Consider the following 19,481-nt stretch of genomic DNA (forward strand, 5'->3'; position numbering starts at 1 on the left):
ATTTCATAATGATGCCAAAAGATATGTCTTTAATGATGATTGTTTTACAAGAATAGTAATACATTATTATATCTAAGCATTGGATGAGTTGATTCATGATTCATTATGGTACTTGTACCCCATACTTGCATGTGTATGGTGTGTGTGTCTATTTTACTTTTATGTCTGACGTGTCTCATGTGGTTAAGGGAGGGAGATGTAGTCACCTACTAGTTAGGATCTACATGATATATCAATCCATGCCATTTCCTATCTAATTTAGTTATATATATTCATGTATGTACATGCTCATCTTTTATGTAGGATGTAGGTATCAAGTATCAACTTCTTGAAATTACCAGGATGAGTGTTCCCTATCGCAATAGCTCAATGTTAAGAATGTGAAGATAATGATAAGGTCCAAGCCCAACCATAGCCTAAAAACTTGTCCTACAAGGAGGGCTTTTATCTAACTCTCTACCCCTTTTTAAAACAACAAGTTTTTCTTTGTGTGTGTTGTTGGATTTTGGTTTTTGAATGGTTTTGCTTATGTGGCTGTGACTATATTATTTATTTGGTAAAAGATTTAATTATGATACTTAGATCAATTAGATAATATTAGAATTATTAAATATTATTTAAATAAGATATTTAATTAATTAAGAAATTAAATTAATTAATTTTTTTTTTTTTAATTTAAAAGACGATTTAAAAATTCTAAATGTGAAAGTTGGAAAAATGATAAATTAAAATATTAAAGAATAAATATTGATTTATCATCAATATTTAATCAATGATAATAAAATTAGAGGTGCACATAATTAGTGGGCTTAATTATGATTAATGATTAGACTAATTATATACAGTTTAATTGCATATTAATTAATAAAATTAAAATAAGACTTTTGAGTGGGGAATAAGTTATTTAATTTAAAAGAAAGATTATTTATTTATTTAATTATAAAAGGATAAATCTATTTTGTGAAAAGAAAGAAAATAAATAAAGAATATTTATTTATTTAATGTTAAAAGAAAGGGGGAAAAAATTATGTATTTCTTTTCTTAATAAAAAAGCAATGTGATTTTGGGAATTGTACTTATCAAAATAGGCAATTATGGCTCTGCTTTGCACACATGGCGAATGTTTCAAAAAACTCGATAAAAGGAGGTTTTAAGATTAATCAAAGAAATAAACCTCCTGTAAAATTTATCAGATCCCAATCGGAGGAGGATAAATACCCTAAAGACAAACAGTATTAGCTAAATTCAACACAGTATTCTCGGCATCAAGATACTCATGAAGGCTTTAACTATGCGGTCAATACTTCAAATATGCTCTCCATTTTAGAAGGGGTTAAAGACTGGGAACCACAAAATCAGCAATCTAAAACCCATTGATCCAATGCTTTATGGTAGGAAAATAGATAGAAGGCAAACGAATGGTCACAATCCATGGAAAAGCATATTAACAATTGGATCCAATAGGAGCCAAAGAATTCCTTGAGGTCTTTGCTCCCAAACCACAAAAAGATTGGTCAAGAATATACTTGAAGGAGGAAATAGGTTTGATCTAGAATGAGCAATCCAAGTTTGTTTACCCCCTCTATCCTTCAATGTTGGCAAGGCTTCTTAGATCTCACCCTACTATTTTCTCTACAATAAGCTTAGATAATCAGATTAGGGTTTTCAGCCTCACTAAATATGCTTCAATTAATCAAAAGGAGTTATTTTATAAGAAGAAATGGTTTTTTATCAAATGCACCTCTTCATACACCACTTCAATTTAAGACCCACATTAGTAGGTTAGATATTCAAAGCACCCAGTCTCCAGGCATCCCATGTAGGTCATATGTTCCCCCTCACTGAAGAGTCTTGGAAAACAATTCCCCTGGTGCTTATTAGTCCTCTAGATCTTCCCCAGTCTTAGCTCCTCCACTCTTTGAGGATAATACCATCATCATTAGTAATCAGGATAGGGAAGATAGATGGTTATATTGCCAGAGGGTTGGCATATTCACCTTTTGGAATGACCACAAGCATGAGTTGCTTAACCGAGCTACAACTAGCTACAAGATTTTTGTGAGGATCAGGTAAGCATTTCTCACTATTCAGATAGATTACTTTACATACACTGCAATGATGAATATGTGAAAAAAGACTTTCTCTTTAACTTTGACTATTTTTATAAAGGTTATGCTATTAAATTTTTAGAATGGTTTCTGGATTGTAAGGAAGGGTTGCTTGATTTTATAATCTCATCATGGTTTATCATACAATCTCTCCCTCTTGAACTGTTACAAATAGACATTATTAAGAAATTAGACTCATCTATGGGTAAGTTGATTGGCATGGATTCTTCCTTTCATTTATGTAATAATGTTAAACTACTTAGCAAAAGCAAGATTAACAATTTTGATCTTATGCATAAGAAAGTGATTACTAACAGAGCTGTCTATAATCTAGAGTTCCATAATTATGAAGGAAAATTTTTAGAAATTATGAGATTAGATGATAATAGGAAAATCATATTTAAATCTCTCCAACCTACTTTAGACCTCAATAGTATATTCCCTATGATGAAACATAGGAAACTGAAGGAACTTCAAATAATGTCTTCTAGAAAGTCTCCCATACATTCTCAAGAGGATCCATTGTCTCAAACAAAGCTAATCCAAGTGGAGGGGGCATGCAGAAAAGATAAGAGTAGGAAGGTGTATCCATCAGGGGCTAGAGACACTATCATTTCAGATACAAAGTTTTCCTAAGAGAAAGCTTTAGAAACTATTAAAGTAGATAAAACAATAGATAATAAGAGGAAGGCAGAGGAGAAATACACTACACCAGTTAGCAACAAAAGTAGTACTAAGATGTCAGACATAGGATTTAGAAAAATTAAATTATGTGGATCCTAACTTGTAGACTTCAGGTGGAAAGAAGAATCTTAAAAATGTGGAAATGGATAATACTAACAATATCCATGAAAAGAACAATACACAGATACACATAACACCTAATAGCAGGGAAAATATGGAGTCTAGGAAATCAAGTATCCAAACTTCAGAATAAAAGCCATTAGAGAACATAGAAAGCAACATTAAGAGAAGCCAATTAGCAACAGGGATATCAGCATAGAAGAATTAGAAAACTCTCTTTTATTCAAAAGGGAGATGGCAAGAAAAGAGCAAGATACTATTTTAGAAGAGGATTTCAGATCTTCATAGCATCGGTCAAAAGATATTGGAGAAACAAGGGGCACTCCCAACAAAGAGGTAGTCATCAGGTTATCTAAATTTTGGTAAACACCAACATCAAAAACTGGTCTTCCCTCTATATTGGTCAACAATCAAAAGGATAAAGGTAATGAACTAAATAGAGAAGATAGACAGTTGACACAAGAGTTCCATTATTTTTTGCATAGGGGCTTGATTTGGGATGAAGACCTAGAAATTAGAAGTCTGACCAAGTCTGAAGAAGACAATCTAGATTCTTTAACTGAAGAATTAATACAAGTATACAAGTTTTTAGTTTTCAAAATATGGATAGGAGTATGGTTGTTTAGAAAGAGAACCTTATTCAAAGGATCCTAAAATTAGGAGGAGAGAATTACACATGTGAAGATTTGAGAAGGGATCTGATAAATATAGAAAGTGAGGACAAAGATAGGAAATTTTCAAAGATAAGAACAAATACAATATGTACAAAGAAAAGTGAGGCCCATAAGGGGAATTACCAGGCTTAGAAGATAATATTTCAAATAATAAGCCAGATATATTGAAGAAAATTTTACATGAACTGGAAAGTGAAGACAATGAAGGGAAAGATGAAAATAAATTGGATGTTGTCCTAGATGTGCAAAAAAACATTGAATAGCTAGGTATCCCTATGAATCAGGAAGCATTAAATTCCCCTAAGTGTGGAAAAGCAAAAGCAACAAGAGGAAGAAAATCTCTCAAAGAACTTAGAGAAGTGGATGGTCAAGATAGAGAATAGCAAAAGATTGAATAGATATTTAACAATGGGAAGGGAAAGTGCCTTCCCAAGGAGACATGAAGATTACAACATGGAATGTTAGGAGTTTAAATGCCCCCAACAGAAAAATATTACTAAAACAAAACCTAAAACAATTTGAATCTGAAATTATTTTATTACAAGAAATGAAACTAAATAAGATAGAAGGAACTAAATTAGGTAAAAATTTAGGTAATAGAGTATCACTCTACAAAAATCTTTATGTGCCTCTTGGGGTTTAGGCTTCATTTGGAACCTTAGGAAAGTAACCTTAGACATCTTAAATGTAAACAACAATTAGATCAGTGGGACAATCAAAATCCTAAAATCTAATCTCAAGTTTATTCTTGTAAATGTTTATGGTCCTACAAATAATTTAGAGAAAAAATTAATTTGGGAAGAGATAAGCATATTTATGAATGATTATAAGAATAGTCTGATCTTATTAGGTGGAGACTTCAATACGATTCTAAAATTGAATGAAAAAGTAGGGGGGACTCAACATATCTCTCAAGCTTCTAAAGAATTTTTAAAATGGTGTGATTTTCATAACCTAATTGATATCCCACTTAATAATGGGAATTTCACATGGAATAACAGAAGGAAGGATTTTTCTTTTATAGATGAAAAATTGGATAGGTTTTTCATTAAAGGAGATCTAGATGTTAATAACTTGAATATCCAATCATGTATTTCATTGATTGCTAGTTCTGATCACTTCCTTGTTAGGATTGAATTTTTTGAGCCATATAAACTTGTAAGGAACCTATTTAAATGCAAAGAAAATGTGGTTTTTAGATCATAGTTTTCTAGAAAATATTAAAGAATGGTGGTCTAAAGATAATTTTGAAGGATCTAGGATGTTTATCTTCGTATCAAAAATGAAAATGCTCAAAGAAAATATTCTAAGACGGAACAAAGAACACTTCAACAAAATTTTTAAAGAAAAATTGGATATCGAAGAAAGATTAAAGAAATTAAATCTAGAAGTAATTAAGAAAGGTATGAATAATGATAGTTATCTATTAGAAAAAGAATTACTTGCTAAAAAAAAGGATATATTATCCAAAGAAGATATTTTTTGGAGGCAAAATTCACAAGAGAGGTGGCTAGATGAGGGAGATCAGACTACGAAATTTTTCCACAATTCTACCCTTTATAATAGAGCTAAGAGTAAAATATCTAGAATTAAAAACCATTTGGGTATTCCAACTAAAAATCCAAAAGAAATTTTAGAGATTTTTGTGGAACATTTCTAGAAAATATTAAAAAAATTTGAGGGGTCAAATAGAGAAGCTCAAACCAATTTGCTTAAAGTGATCCCCAAAATAGTCTCAGCTGAAGATAATAAAGCACTAAATAAACCTATCACTCTAGAAGAAGTTAGATTGGTGGTATTTATTATGAACCCTAATAAATCACCAGGTCCAGATTGATTTTAGGCATTTTTTAACCAAAAATGTTGGGACATTATTGGCCTTGATTTGTGGAAAGCCATTGAAGCATTGAGAAACAACGAGTCATTACTATCTGAAATCAATTACTCCTTTCTCACTCTGATCCCTAAAAAGGTAGAGCCTGAGGGTCCAAGTGACTTTAGACCCATCACATTATGTAATACTATTTATAAAATCTTATCCAAGATTTTAGCAAACATATTAAAACTTATCCTTCCAAAGATTATATCTGAAGAAAAAACAAGCTTCATACTTGGTGGATCCATTCTTGATGGCATTCTTATTATCCAAGAAACTATTCACTTAGCCTATAAGAACAAAGAGGCTAGCATGTTCATGCAGCTAGACATCCAAAAAGCTTATGATATGGTTGATTGGTAGTTCCTTTGCAAAATTTTAGAAGCTTTCAATTTTTCTCACCAATGGATCAATCTCATTTTTAATTGCATTTCCTCAACAAAAATTTTAGTTCTTATCAATAGAACCCTCGAGAGATTTTTGGAAACTTCTAGAGGCATTAGACAAGGAGATCCTCTATCTCTGTCTCTTTATATTATTATGGTTGAAGCCTTTGGGAGATCCCTCACTAAGGCTTACAATAGCCAGGAGATTAAAGGTATTACTATCAATAGGAATATTCCTAACATTACTCACCAACAATATGTAGATGATACTATTCTACCAAGCACAAGAACAATCAAATAGGCACTAGTTTTAAGATCCATTATAAAGCAATACATGAATGCATCTAGTCAAAAAGTGAATGATTTGAAATCTGAGATTTATTTAATTAATACAGAACCAAAGTTGGAAAAACAAATTTTCCATATTATGGGATATAAAAAAGGTTTATTCTCATGCAAGTACCTTGGCATTGTGTTAGAGAAAGGTATGAAGTCCAGTAAGGTATGGAATAGTACTCTGGAGAAATTGGAGGCTATGATTGGTAGCTGGAAAGATAAGTGGCTCTCAAAAGCTAGAAAGAGCATCAAGTTTAGTTTTATTAGCTATTTTGGCTTACCCACTTTCTTGCCTCCCTTTACCCAAAAACCTACATCAAAAGTTTGAGGCAAAGCTTAGAACTTTCCTTTGGAACAACTGTGAGGAATCCAAAAAATTGGCTCTTATAAAATGGGAAAATATATGCAAACCTAAGGATAGTACAGGATTAGGAATTAAGAATTTACACTGGAAAAATGAAGCTTTCGGGGTCAAATTAGTATGGCACCTTTTTGTGGACAAAGAGCATAAATGGGCCAATATTATGTATAATAAGTACCTTAATGTAGATGATCCTTTATCAATTTTTAGAATCAAATCCCTTCTTAAAGGGTTGGAGAGCTAGAACTTTATGGTTAAGTGTTGTCATCTCATCAGAAAATACCTTACTTGGGATGTTGGTAAGGGCGATGAAGCCCTATTCTAGGAAGACTCTTGGGATGGGCAACCCCCAATAGATAGCCATAAAATCTCAGGGGACCTCAAAGAAAAATTTGTCAATCTTTGGGGTAGTAAGTTCAATGACTATAAAACAAATATTTCTATGGAAGGAATCTCTATATGGATATGGAAACCTCTAAAGGACATAGAAGTGGATCCAATGGCAATAAAGGCATACAAAACAATCATACAAGATAGGAAAGTTAAGCAGCTTGAGAGGAATGACAAGCTCATTTGGATGGCATCGAATGATGACAAGTATAGTGTGAAAAATGGATACAAAGCTCTAATACTATCACATAGATGGGATGAAGTGGAAATTCCACTTAAACTCTGCTAGGATCTTGCTTGTCTACCAAAGGCAAGAATTTTCTTATGGCTAGCATTTCAAAATAAGATTTTGATGACAGACAGATTCCATAAATTAGGTTTCAAAGGTTCATCAAGATGTGTGCTATGCAAGTAAAATAGTGAGGATACTGATCATATCTTATACAAGTGTCCTTACTCTCAAGTTTGTTAGGACTGGTTCAGACATATGTTAGGCTAGTCTTCCCCATTACCTAAATCATTGAATGATCTTCTCAAAGGTTGGCCCTCCAACTTGTGTAATGGCATCTATAGTAAACTATGGAACATTTTCCCTTCCATCCTTGTGTGGGAAATTTGGAAAGAATGAAATAGAAGAATTTTTTGTGATAAAGAGTTGAATTCAAAAGATATAGTCAAAAAAATAAAAGCTAGCATAGTCGAAATAGCTAATTCCCATCTCAAGAATTCTAAGAAAGAAGAAGGTTCTTTTTCTAATTGGGATGGTCATATTAGAAAGAAATGGCTAAACTTGATTAATCCCCCACTTGTCTGTTTTAAGACGAGCAAGGAGGCAAGGAAAAGGTGTAAATGGGCTCCCCCTTCGAAGGGCTGGGAAAAGCTTAACATTGATGGGGCAGCAAGAGGCAAATTAGGGAAAACAAGTATTGGCTGCATCATTAACAAGGACACAAGTAAATGGATTGCTAAAAAAGCCAAGTCTATTAATCCTACTTCCAATAATGTAGCAAAGCTTGAAGCTCTAGAAGAAGGTTTACAACCATGTCAAAATTTAGGATTATCTAATATCATTATCGAAGGTGATTCTCAAATTGTCTTAAATGTGATAAGAAAGAAAGCAACTCCCAATTGGGTCCTTAATTCTAAGTTAGAAGAAGTCCTTAGGCTGTTGGATCAGTTTGCAAAAATTTGGATCTGTCACATCTTTCGGGAAGGTAATCGGAAGGTGGACCTTTTGGCTAATAAGGGTGCTGACCATGAAAACTCCTTGGTATACATAGATGTGCTATGAATGTTTCTAGTCATAGTTCTAATTTTAAGCTTTAAGTTTCCCCTATACATGGGGTGGACCATTTAAATATGTTGTAGATTTAATATAGGATAGCGAGTCTATGTAGTTCCTATCTAAGGTTAGTTGTAATATAGGGGAAAGAGTAGCTTATAATATTTTTTATATTATAAGTTCCTTTTGGTGTATACCAACTAGGCCAATGAGTATACATCTACATTTAACATAATTTTTGTGACTCTTTTATTCAATATTTGTTTCAAAGTGCAAGTTATTATGGTAAGCTCTTCAATTAGGCCCATGTCATCACTCGATATAAAGTTAGTTCCTTTTTTTTCATCATTCCTTTTAATCATGTTTTCTCATCCTTAATTAGGGATCTGTCAGCATTATGATAGCTTCTAATGGGGACACAACCCAAGCACAGAATGGACACAATAGGAAAGGGGAAATTTTATTAACTATGAAAATATGCTAGTACATTTAGTACAAAGAAAATAGACTTCAAAATAGGCCCTAAGGGCTTACAACAGTATAAGTCTGGAGATAATTTCTCCTTTTAGTACCTCCTCTCAAACTCCACTCTGAACTGCCTTTTACAATGCCAGAAATGTTCTTAAATAGACTCCAGAGTGTTAAGGATTAGGAATACATTCTAGAAAGTGCTAGTAGGCATCCACCGACCAAATAGAATGTTCTAGAAGTCGCATTGGAAGTCGGCACAAATTTAGAAGAATCCAAAACTTTCGAGAGGCATAACTTTTGAACCGTAGCTCCGATTGATAAACCGTTTACATTTTCGAAAAGCTCTCGAAGCACTCTATAGCCCTATGGACCAGCTTTGCTCGTCCCCAATTTTTGGCCCTGTTTGAGGTCATTTAATGCCCCTAACCTAACTTTGAAGCATTCTTAGGAGGTCTCCAAAAATTGAAAAATTACAATAACTTTCAAACCATGGGGCCTTTTGACATGATTCTTTTTTTGGAATGCTCTAAATTATAATTACAATCATCTAGCCAATTTATACCTTCTAGTTCACCAAAATGATGGCTCAATTACATTCTCCTTTTTTTTGACATTTACACATATCCCAAGGTGATTAAAAACTCTAACCCAAAACACTAATAGTGGAACTGTGAGAGTTGGAACCTTTATTTGACCCAAATGGGTATCCATAAATGAAAACACATGAAACATAAACTAAGTCTAAGTACATTTTTTTGGGTGACACAGGATTGCCCTTATGCCTCTGGATGCCTACATTGGTAATCAAGGATTTGGTAGCCTTCAATAAGGTATGGCCAAAAATGGAATCTTGTTTTCAATTCCTCCTTAGATGGAGAGGGATTAAGGTGGATAATGGATATGAATGGCTCAACAACTACCTCGGTTGGTTTAATGCTTATATCTATCAGGGGGTTGAATTTGCTAATTTGGATGCATTGGACTTTTGCACACCCAATATTGAGAAGTCTAGTAGGGAAAGGTTCTCCTTTGAATTTCCTCCCCATTTTAAGTTAGAGACCCCTAATGACATTGTAGATGTCATTATGGTTTTTTTGAAGAAGTAAGGTGCATTGGGTTTATTGTCAAACAACTCCAATTTTTTTGAGTATCTCTATTTGCCCTATTTCGAGATGTTGGTTGGGTCATGGTGTTTTGTCTCCTTCTTTGGCCAGGAGTTATGGTTGGTCCATGTTTGGCTCATTAGTACTATAGTTCCAATAGTTTAGAAGCACCTCTTGTTTATAAGTACCAATAGTTTAAGCTAACTAGCTGCTAGCCCTTAATAGGGATTTTGTTTCAATTGTAAAGGTTCTATAGTTTCTATTTCATAATGAATACAGAGGATGCTTAGATTAGTTACTATTTTTTATGTAGGCACCTTTGCATATATGTATAATTGCACTCATTATATATAATTTTATATTAATAGAAAGTTGTTTATACTTTTGGCTTGGCTACTTTGACGTATGGTTTTTATAATTCTTTTTAGAAATGTTTATCATGGTCTCCATCATATTTATGTTTCCTTCTGAGCATATTATTGAAGATTATTTATCTATGATTGATTGGAGTAGCATTGATAAATTTAGAAGTAGAATTCTCATTCTTAGACAAGTAGTTTAAATATATATCTTTCTAAGATTATAAAAAAAACACTGTTAATTATGGTAATGTTATTTTATGCACTTAAAGGACTATTTTGACATAAAATCCTTAACCAAATGACTATTATGATGTATTCCTTCTTTGTTTCAATTGTATGTTGGTTTACCTTCTCAAACTTAGTTTATTAAGTCTATAAAATCTCATTAGATAGTAATCTAGGTAATCAATTTATGTTTATAGCTTATGTATTCCTAGCCAGATTAATCTATATCTCAGCATGCTCTATTCGATCTTCTCGACACCCCTTTTTTTCTCAGTCTCTAGCTTAAGGTTATATTTATGTTTAACTGGTAACATTGTAGGACAAGATCAATATATTGTGCTCTTCAGAGTAAAGTTGGGATTCATCTTTCATCTTTGGTCAGTAGAGGAATCTAAGTGTAGATCTCCATTTAGTATGATAGGGTTTAAAGAAAGTATTGATTTCAATAACAGCTCTGAAGTGCTGGATTAGTCAAACAAGGGTAGTTATTTTTCTATAGTGGAAGGCATTACCTATTAATAATTTGATGATTTTCTTTATGGATTCATTAATTGGAGAATGGTAAGTTATTTAATACTTAACAAGGTGGATGGTTTTGATTAGATTATGGCAAGATGAAGTTGCTAATAAGTCTAGTAGAATAGGTGTAGTCTCTTTTATACCCTAGGTTATCTATTTTTCCATGTCTAGCCAAGAATTTAATTTATGACTATTACTTACCACTTTGTTTGTCAAGTTAGTAAGGCAGCGATGATTTTAGCTTTTAGTAATGGATGGGAGCATAAAAGCATTGGATGCTAGGCGCCTTCAGTAATAGGTTTCTGTTTGGTATAAGAATTAATAGATCACTTGCATTCATTGGACTATGATCTACTATATTATAACAATAAAAAATTTGTATTAATTCAATTGGGGTATGCCCCTTTTATGTTGTAATAATAAATGACCATGGTCCCAAGCTAGACTGGAGGTTTTCTTCTCCATTCTTTCCTACCAGTACCCATTTGAATGGAGATACTCTAATGTATGCTATTTATTTTTAATTAATATAATCAAGGCTTCGGCTATTTACCGATAAAAGAAAAGGTGATTTTATTTATTTTTAAAAATATAAGAAAACAAATAAAAACTATTATTTTATTGTAATTGAGTTACCATGTAAGCTACTCATTTTAGAAACTTTAGTTTCATTTATTTTTATTTTATAGTAAGATGTCATTTTGGTCATTTTGAGGGAGAATATTTTTGAAGAACAATAAGATAATATAGAAAAAAAATATTTTAGAAGACAAGTTACACGTCATGTATTTAGATTTTGAAGTAAAAGATTTTTTTCAAAGCTTGCGAGTGAAGTCTACAATTGGGGTTTCTTCTTCTTAACCAATCAACTTGGTGTTTGAAGGTAGGGGTTTTCAAATCTCTTTGCAATTTCTATTGAAAATATTGTATTCTTTGTATTTTTTAATTATGAATAAATTTGTTTGCAGTTACTTGTGTGTCAGTTTGAGGGTTTGAAACATGTGATTATGTTATAACTTTTGTTTCATATATTTTGTCAAAAATGTAAAGATACTTTTAGACACACATTTGGATTTTATTTAACATTTATAAAAATCATATATGATTTTTTTGTATAGACACATGGTCAAATATTAACTATCATGCTAAAACTAAGCCTATTTGAGCTTGATTCTTCAATTAGAAAAACACGAACAATCACCTATAAATTTTGAAAAATATATAGTTAGGAAAATATCATCTTTGTGATTATAAATAAGTATATTATGAATACTTTTCTTGATTTTCATGAAGATCCAATAGTTAGAACAAAAGTTATGCTCTTTCTTCTAAACTGGTAACTTTCAAATCTGAATAGTATTGCTAGGAAGATTCATATTATACACCATTCAAATGAAATTTTCTTTAAGACTAGCAATAATGAAAGATATGTGAAACTGAATTATCTTTCCATCGATATAGGTTGAAGATCCATATCATTCCATATGAAATTATAACATTTAAATTACCAGCTGATTTACATAGAGAAAATACATAAAAACTCAATGTTATGAAATTTGAAAATATTTTATATTTATTGTTAAATATTATTGATTTAAATTATTATTATTATTTATAAACTTATTAGATAATTAGCATACTAAATTTATCTATACTTATATACCCTTTTATATAATCAAATGAAACTTTTGAAAACAATCTAATCCAAATCATTCAATGAAACCTTGTATTATTTTATGTGTGTTTATTTGAGGTTTTGTGTTATTTTCTTTGTGATGGGTTTTGAACAAGGTATTTTTTAGTGGCTAATATTCATAAATTGGCTAATTTTAGAAGTTTTTGGCTAGTAATTAGACTAATAATTTAAGATTTAACACAAACCTAATCACCATATTTTTATAAATTTTAGCTTCAAAATATTTAAAATCACTCAATAATTTATTTTATTAAAAAAATTATGTTCAAAGATTCACCATAATATTTGATATATGATTAGATTTGATTCACCTAAATAGTATATATTATTGGAGAAATTAAAATTAGTTCACTAATAATTATCATAATTATTAGTTACTTAAGGGATATATATCACCAATATTTGGTTTTCACTATTGATTTAAAATATAATGTAATGATTCTCATAATAATCTTATGAATTAAAAATTATTCAATTTTCATTTATAATATTCTATGGTGATTAATGAAATTTCTATTATTATTGAGATTCACCAATATTTTCTATAAAAAAACCATGATTCCAAAATAATCGCCAATATAAATAATATGTAAAATAAAAAATTTGAAATATTTGTGAATAGAAATAATTTTTTTTCAAAATAATGAAAGATTTGCCAGTATTTTATAGCTTTTTTTGGAGGGGGGTTTCTTAAAGATTACCTTGGTTTTGGAAATTTTAATGTGATATGTTATTTTGTGATGGCTTTTATGTGAACTATTTAGCTAGCCAAACTAGGATGTGCAATAGAGACATCTTTTAAAATTTCTTTTATGATGGTTATTTAATTAACTAGATGTCAAGATGTACATTATGATTCAAAATTGTGACTTATGTTTATGAGATTTATTTGGTGAGTATATATGGTAACTTGAGTTTTGAGAACCAAATTATTTTTGGGTTCCTCTTAAGGAACTGAGCTCCATCATTATGGGTGTTGTGGTATGAGACACAATTGTGGTTTATGTGCTTAGGGGAGGTTTTCTAGGTACGTGTCTTTAGGAGTGGCTTGAAATAGGGGTATGGGACCCAAAGTGGTCAGTACCAGGGTAACCCATTGTAAGTTGCATAATAAGTGATAACATAGTAATTAAAATATCTTACCTGGCCCTTTTCCTTGAGATACATTTTTAAAAAAATTCAGAGATGTGCCTTGCCCATGACTTGTACATGCTAAGGATGGGAATGGGATGATAACTAGTGAGAGGTATCACTAGTTTTCCTCATCTTCATGAGAGGTTATTATGGTTTCGTATGGGTCACTTTGAGGGTCTGGGGTCTAGAGTGACCAGTCTAGGGTAACTCAATGCTTGAGGGTCTGGGGCCTAATGAGAGACCAGTCCAAGGTAACTCAAGTAGTTTGACCATGTGATGACACTCCCTTGTATGTAGCTTGAGCCTCCTTTGTAGATTTTGTATTTTCTTCTAGTGGTGCATTTATTGGTATTATACTTATTGTTGAATGTATTAATTGTTGGTGTTTACTTTCATTGATGGTGATTGGTGATTCATGGTGATTGTACTTTTGACATGTGTCTTTTGACTTGAGGTGGCTATCTTCTATGGACTTTATCTTATAATTTTGATAGTTATGTTGACTTTGTATGTGGTGTTGGTATTGGATGGGTGTTCTTTCAACTTTGGTTAGCTTTTATTCTTGAGTAGTTTGCGTTACCCTTGAGGTGGATTTGGTTATTAGGATCCCTTGCCTAGGAATGTTTCATGGTTTGATTAGTTGTATGTGGATCAGTCATTATCTTTCCTACATAGTGGGAGTGGAAGCCTTACTAGGTAACCATGCAGTTGGGAGGTAGTGACTTCTTACCATTTGGGTCCCCCTCAAATTTATAGATGTTGGAAGTTTAATGATGTAATTGTACCTTTATCATTTGTATCCCTATCTTGGATACTTCTATTGAGTTGATGTATTTATATGTTGTCATGTATATTTTATTTTGATGTACTTGTATCTAGTCTCGCATACCCTACAATATGTGCAATGGATCTTATCCACTAGATGTATTTCATTGTATCAGTTGTATTCATGCATTTTCTTATGAGATTAATATGTTATATTTTTATGATTATGGACATTGTACTTTAGACTTAAACAAATAATAATGATAAATATTTTGAGTGTGACTCAATGTGAAGGAACCCTTGAGGAATGAAATCTATATTATAATTGCATGTGTAAATGTTGTTTTTTGTATATTGCTTTTGCATTGTTAATTTGATGTTGTAAAAACTTTAGAAAAATAAATAGTTCAATTAACTTTGTAACATATTAATTTTATTTCTTCTCGAGTGGGGCGTTACAGTATACTTCTCTTGAGCCATAATTCCACATTCAACTATGGTAGATGTTAGCTATAAGTTTCTTACATGAGGTTATAAGGTGTAACAATTATTAACATTTTTTACTTGGATGAAAAATAGTCATTGATGGAATGTTTTGTGACTTCCTTTTATTTCTTGATTATAAATGAAGCAATTTTTCATTACTTTAAAATAATATGATAAAACTCTCATATAGTCAAAATATTTTAGAAAATATACAATTTGATGTGATTTAAGTGTTGATAATGTGATAAGGGTAATGAGATGTGATGTAGATATTTAAATTTCTCTTTATTAGGCATTTAACTTTCATAACAAGGGGCCAAACTTTATCACTTCTATTTCAATTGCAATTAGCAATGATAAAAGAATTTTTGGTGGCACTTATTTATGATCCCAATTATAAATTTCTGCTTTCATTGGGCTTGGTAGCTATTCTTATTCTCTTTAGTTGACATTGTTTTAATGAATAGCATGTAAATTAAGAATGAAGACATGTAGAAGGAATTGCAAAACTTGGCCACCTGGAGGGCATTGGAAAGAATCTCACTTAACCCTTGCACCCAATCAATATACTGTGTGTTTGAACATATAACTTGAACCAAAAACAAATATTGCTCAACAAAATTTAGGGCTTCTATAGTCACCTCTCAATCTATGCAGAAGAACCAAAATATCAATTATCTATGATTTGAGATTGGTCTTGAAAAAAGTTTTCGAAACTTTTCTTTTGTCACTTTGTGGCATCTGGAACCATGTTCGCATGATCTCCTTCCTCCAGATAATCTCTTTGCTGAGAATTATGAGATGACCCCTCCAGTAGTCAAGTCAAAGAACTCCTTTCAATCTGGTACACAAATACAATTTACCATTGTCTGCCTATCAATTGAAATCAACATAGTGTCATCTAACATAACTATTTGTTTGGTTTTCAAATTGTAATGATGAATACATTCATAAATGAGTTTTAGGGCTTGAACTGCAACAAAAAAGCTAGCAGCTTCAACTAAACCACATCCTCAAAGTTTCTTAGTGATAGGATGAATTCGTTCATACTTTACCCTCCATTGGAAATTTGCCATGTCATAAAAATGAAGGAATGTGTCTGTGAAATTCTATAATGGAGACTTGATTCCAGTCAAACCATCAAAACCTGCAAACTTGGTGGCTATAACGTATGAATGAGATTTTGAATCGAAAGAGTAAATATGACAAAAAATACAATAGTCATTGGCTTTCAAATAGTTATGTGTATAGATAGAATGAAAAAAATCAAGGAAACAAGGTAACTCCTTTAACTGCCTGTGTGTATTTTTATAGAAGGATTTTGATTCATTTGTTATACTTTAGAATTCATGCCACATGAGTGAAGTTTAAGGAAATACTCATTAGAGTGTAAATGCAAAGACTCAACAGATATTTAAAAGTCTTTTTACGGTTCTGTTGGACATAACGGTAACTTTCTATAAATCCATTATTTACTTTTTCATTTTTCTTTAAGTTTTAGAAAGTTGCCATTGGGGTACTCCATTGATGAAAGTCCATCGAATGAGATCCTGACCATATCTTCCTCTCACAATGGCCCAATTCATTCTAAAATCATTTGGATATGCTCTAGATCCAAATGGGGGCCAAATCTACTTGTTGACTTGATTTTTCTTGTACAATCATAAAATTGCTTGCATAGGTTGGAAACTCGTTGAGTAGTAGCCAATTTTTGTTTTTCCACCAACACTCCTTTATTAGTTGAATCTTTGACAATTACATCTCTAGTTGTTAAGAATGTTTAGTTAGGGTGTATGGATCCACTTGGGTGTCACTTAATTTCTTGTTTTTCATCTTTATCTCTTATATGGAAAATTGTCTTCATGGGTTGGAAACTTGCTAGGAAGAAAACAATTCTAGGTTTTCTACCAAGGCTTAATTTTTGAGCAATAACAAATCAAAATCGTGTTTAGGAGTCTCATCTTAAACTCAAACATCAATTTACTTAAAAAATGCACCTTCTTTGAATCTTCTTAAGAAAAATACACCTCCAAGTGAGCCTTCACAGAAACTTGCCTTCATGGGTTGGAAACTTGCTTCTATTGCGGTGCATATTAGTGTTGGTAAATGTCAAAATATTGAGATCAAGTAATCTTTCATAAGACACCCTTGCCTCAATAAATTAACTTAGCTAAACCATTTTAATAAATTCAATAATTTTGTTAAAATTTGAAAGACATAGCAAACAACAAATATAACTAAAGAGGATGTGGTTAGGTTAGCATGGGATTTGAGAAGCGAAAACTATAGAAAGTGATAGAATGACATAATGTAAGGACTACTTTGACATTTATTAATGTCAAGGTCAATTTATTTCGAATGATTCTGACGAATCTGATAATTTCAAATAGAAATACAAGTAATTCTGCATCGCATATCTACTTATCATGAATGATTCCAAACTCCTGATAAAACTTAATTACAATACCATTTTACACATCTCCTAAATATATCACTTACTTCATTTAACTCAAAATTATTTTTAAAAATATCAACCATCAATAGGGGAAAAAACCGATATCAATGAAATGCATGTATTTCGACCATTCTGGAAGATGCCCATCCAAAGTATCATAAAGCATTGGAATGTACTTTTCACCCAATGAATGAGGTAAATGGAGAGAGTTACACAAATGGAAAATAGAAGAATCTTAGCCACTGACCAGATGTAGGCAGTGCACAAGAGTAATAAGTGGGCGTGGATGATTAAAAGCGAAAGCTTATCCTTGTGTTCTGCGTACCCACCTAGAGATTTCCCCAAGAGATTTCCATGTTCCTTGATCAAACAATGAACCTGTCTCTAATAAAAGAAGAAGCGCAGAATGATGATCTCCTAGACAGACAATACTTTGACCGCGGGGCAGAGGGGACAACGCCGACGTAGGCATTATGCGGCACCGAAAGCTACAGAACGACCGAGTGACGCCATCGTGACGCCTGGGCCACGTGGCAGGCCGCTCAAATGCGTCCAGCGGTGTTGCATATGAGTGACCGTGGGGCAAAGGCGGCAATCCCGCGACATTACGCACGTCCTGCCGTCATTCCAATACGACTCCACTTCACTCCCCCATTTACCCGTCAACGTGGCCGGGGGCCCCTCCACCCCCACCTACGCAAGCATGACGCAACTGCCCTCGCATGCAACATCACGATTATCTATCACGCAACAAACATGAGGAGGATTATCTCCCTCTCTCTCTGTTCCCCGTTGGTTTGGTCCGCGACTGGCGGTGGGGAGGAAACGTGGGTCTAGTCTGGATACGTGAATCCTAGTGGATAAATCATAAAACCATACAGTGCCGTTGAGTGTATGGTGAGAAGTAGAAGGCGTTTGTTTGTTTGTTTGTTTGTTAGATTAAAGGCCATTGGAGCGGGGGAATCCAAGGAGCCATTACAGTCTTTTCACTTCACTCCGTGCAATTTCTATCATGGTATAAGAGGAGGATCTTCATTTCATATCATTTACTAACTCCCTCACTTACTCATCAGGACCTTAGGTGAAGGTTTGTTAGCAAGGAAGGAAGGCATGCAAGGGTTGCAATGCAAGAGTTCCATGGCGGCGGGGGAAGATTGTGCCATGCAAAAACTCCAGCGCCTTACCTCGGAGAACGCGGTGGTCATAATGAGTAGGACGTCGTGCTGCATGTGTCATGTGGTCAAGAGGCTCTTCTGTGGCCTCGGGGTTAATCCTACCGTCTGTGAATTGGACGAGGAGGAGGTGGAGATGGAGATGGAGAAAGTTCTGGTTACTACGGTGGGTCTCGACCCTCCGGTGCCTGCTGTCTTTGTTGGCGGTGCTCTCATCGGCGGCCTCGACCGCCTCATGGCCATGCACATTGCTGGCGACTTGGTCCCCAAGCTCAAACAAGCCGGTGCCCTCTGGCTCTGATTCTCTCTTTCCTCTCTTCTTCTCTTTTGCTTTTGCTTTTGCTTTTCTTTTTGTTGTAAATAGCATTTGCATCAAGGAGAATAAGATATTGTGGCTTCACAGTTTTGTTTGAAATGATCGAATTGTCGGTAGTTGTGCTGTTCTTATGTAACGTATTATAACAAGATGAGTAAGTATATATCTAAACTAGAAGTTGCTATTTTTAATTAAGAGGATTTCATCTTGTAAAGTTATTTAGATATGGAAGCTAGCCATATCTATTGCACAGTTTTATTTGAAATGGTCAAATTATCAGTACTTGTGTGTTCTTATGTATCTGTGTGTAACAAAATGAGTAAGTATACATCTAAACTAGAAGTTGCTGCTTTTAATTCTCATAAAGTTATTTAGATATTGAGCATGGCCATATCTATTGCATCCATCTAAACCAGTTTATGATTAACAAGATCCCATACCACAAAGTCAAATATAAGTTTTTTCCATGTATCTAAACTGGAAGTTTTTGCTTTCAATTAAGAGGATCGCATCCTAGAGTCATCTAAATTTAAAGCCTGATCATGTCTATTGCATACATC

General features: G+C 33.0%; 1 protein-coding gene across 1 annotated transcript; it reads left to right on the forward strand.

The window, feature by feature from the left end:
• The first annotated feature begins 18,219 nt into the window (after positions 1 to 18,219).
• Positions 18,220 to 19,020, forward strand: LOC149538702 (glutaredoxin-C1-like). Its single transcript, XM_089800039.1, has one exon. The coding sequence runs from the start codon at positions 18,544 to 18,546 to the stop codon at positions 18,904 to 18,906; it is 363 nt and encodes a 120-aa protein (XP_089656165.1). The 5' UTR covers positions 18,220 to 18,543; the 3' UTR covers positions 18,907 to 19,020.
• Positions 19,021 to 19,481: the final 461 nt, after the last annotated feature.

This window comes from Cupressus sempervirens, chromosome 9 (genome assembly GCF_028749045.1).
Source record: "Cupressus sempervirens isolate cs-2001-9-10 chromosome 9, ASM2874904v1, whole genome shotgun sequence".
In the NCBI taxonomy this organism is placed as follows: Eukaryota; Viridiplantae; Streptophyta; class Pinopsida; order Cupressales; family Cupressaceae; genus Cupressus; species Cupressus sempervirens.

Coding starts and splice junctions, on each gene's coding strand:
- LOC149538702 (XM_089800039.1), top strand. CDS start 18,544: ATGCAAGGGTTGCAATGCAAGAGTTCCATGGCGGCGGGGGAAGATTGT.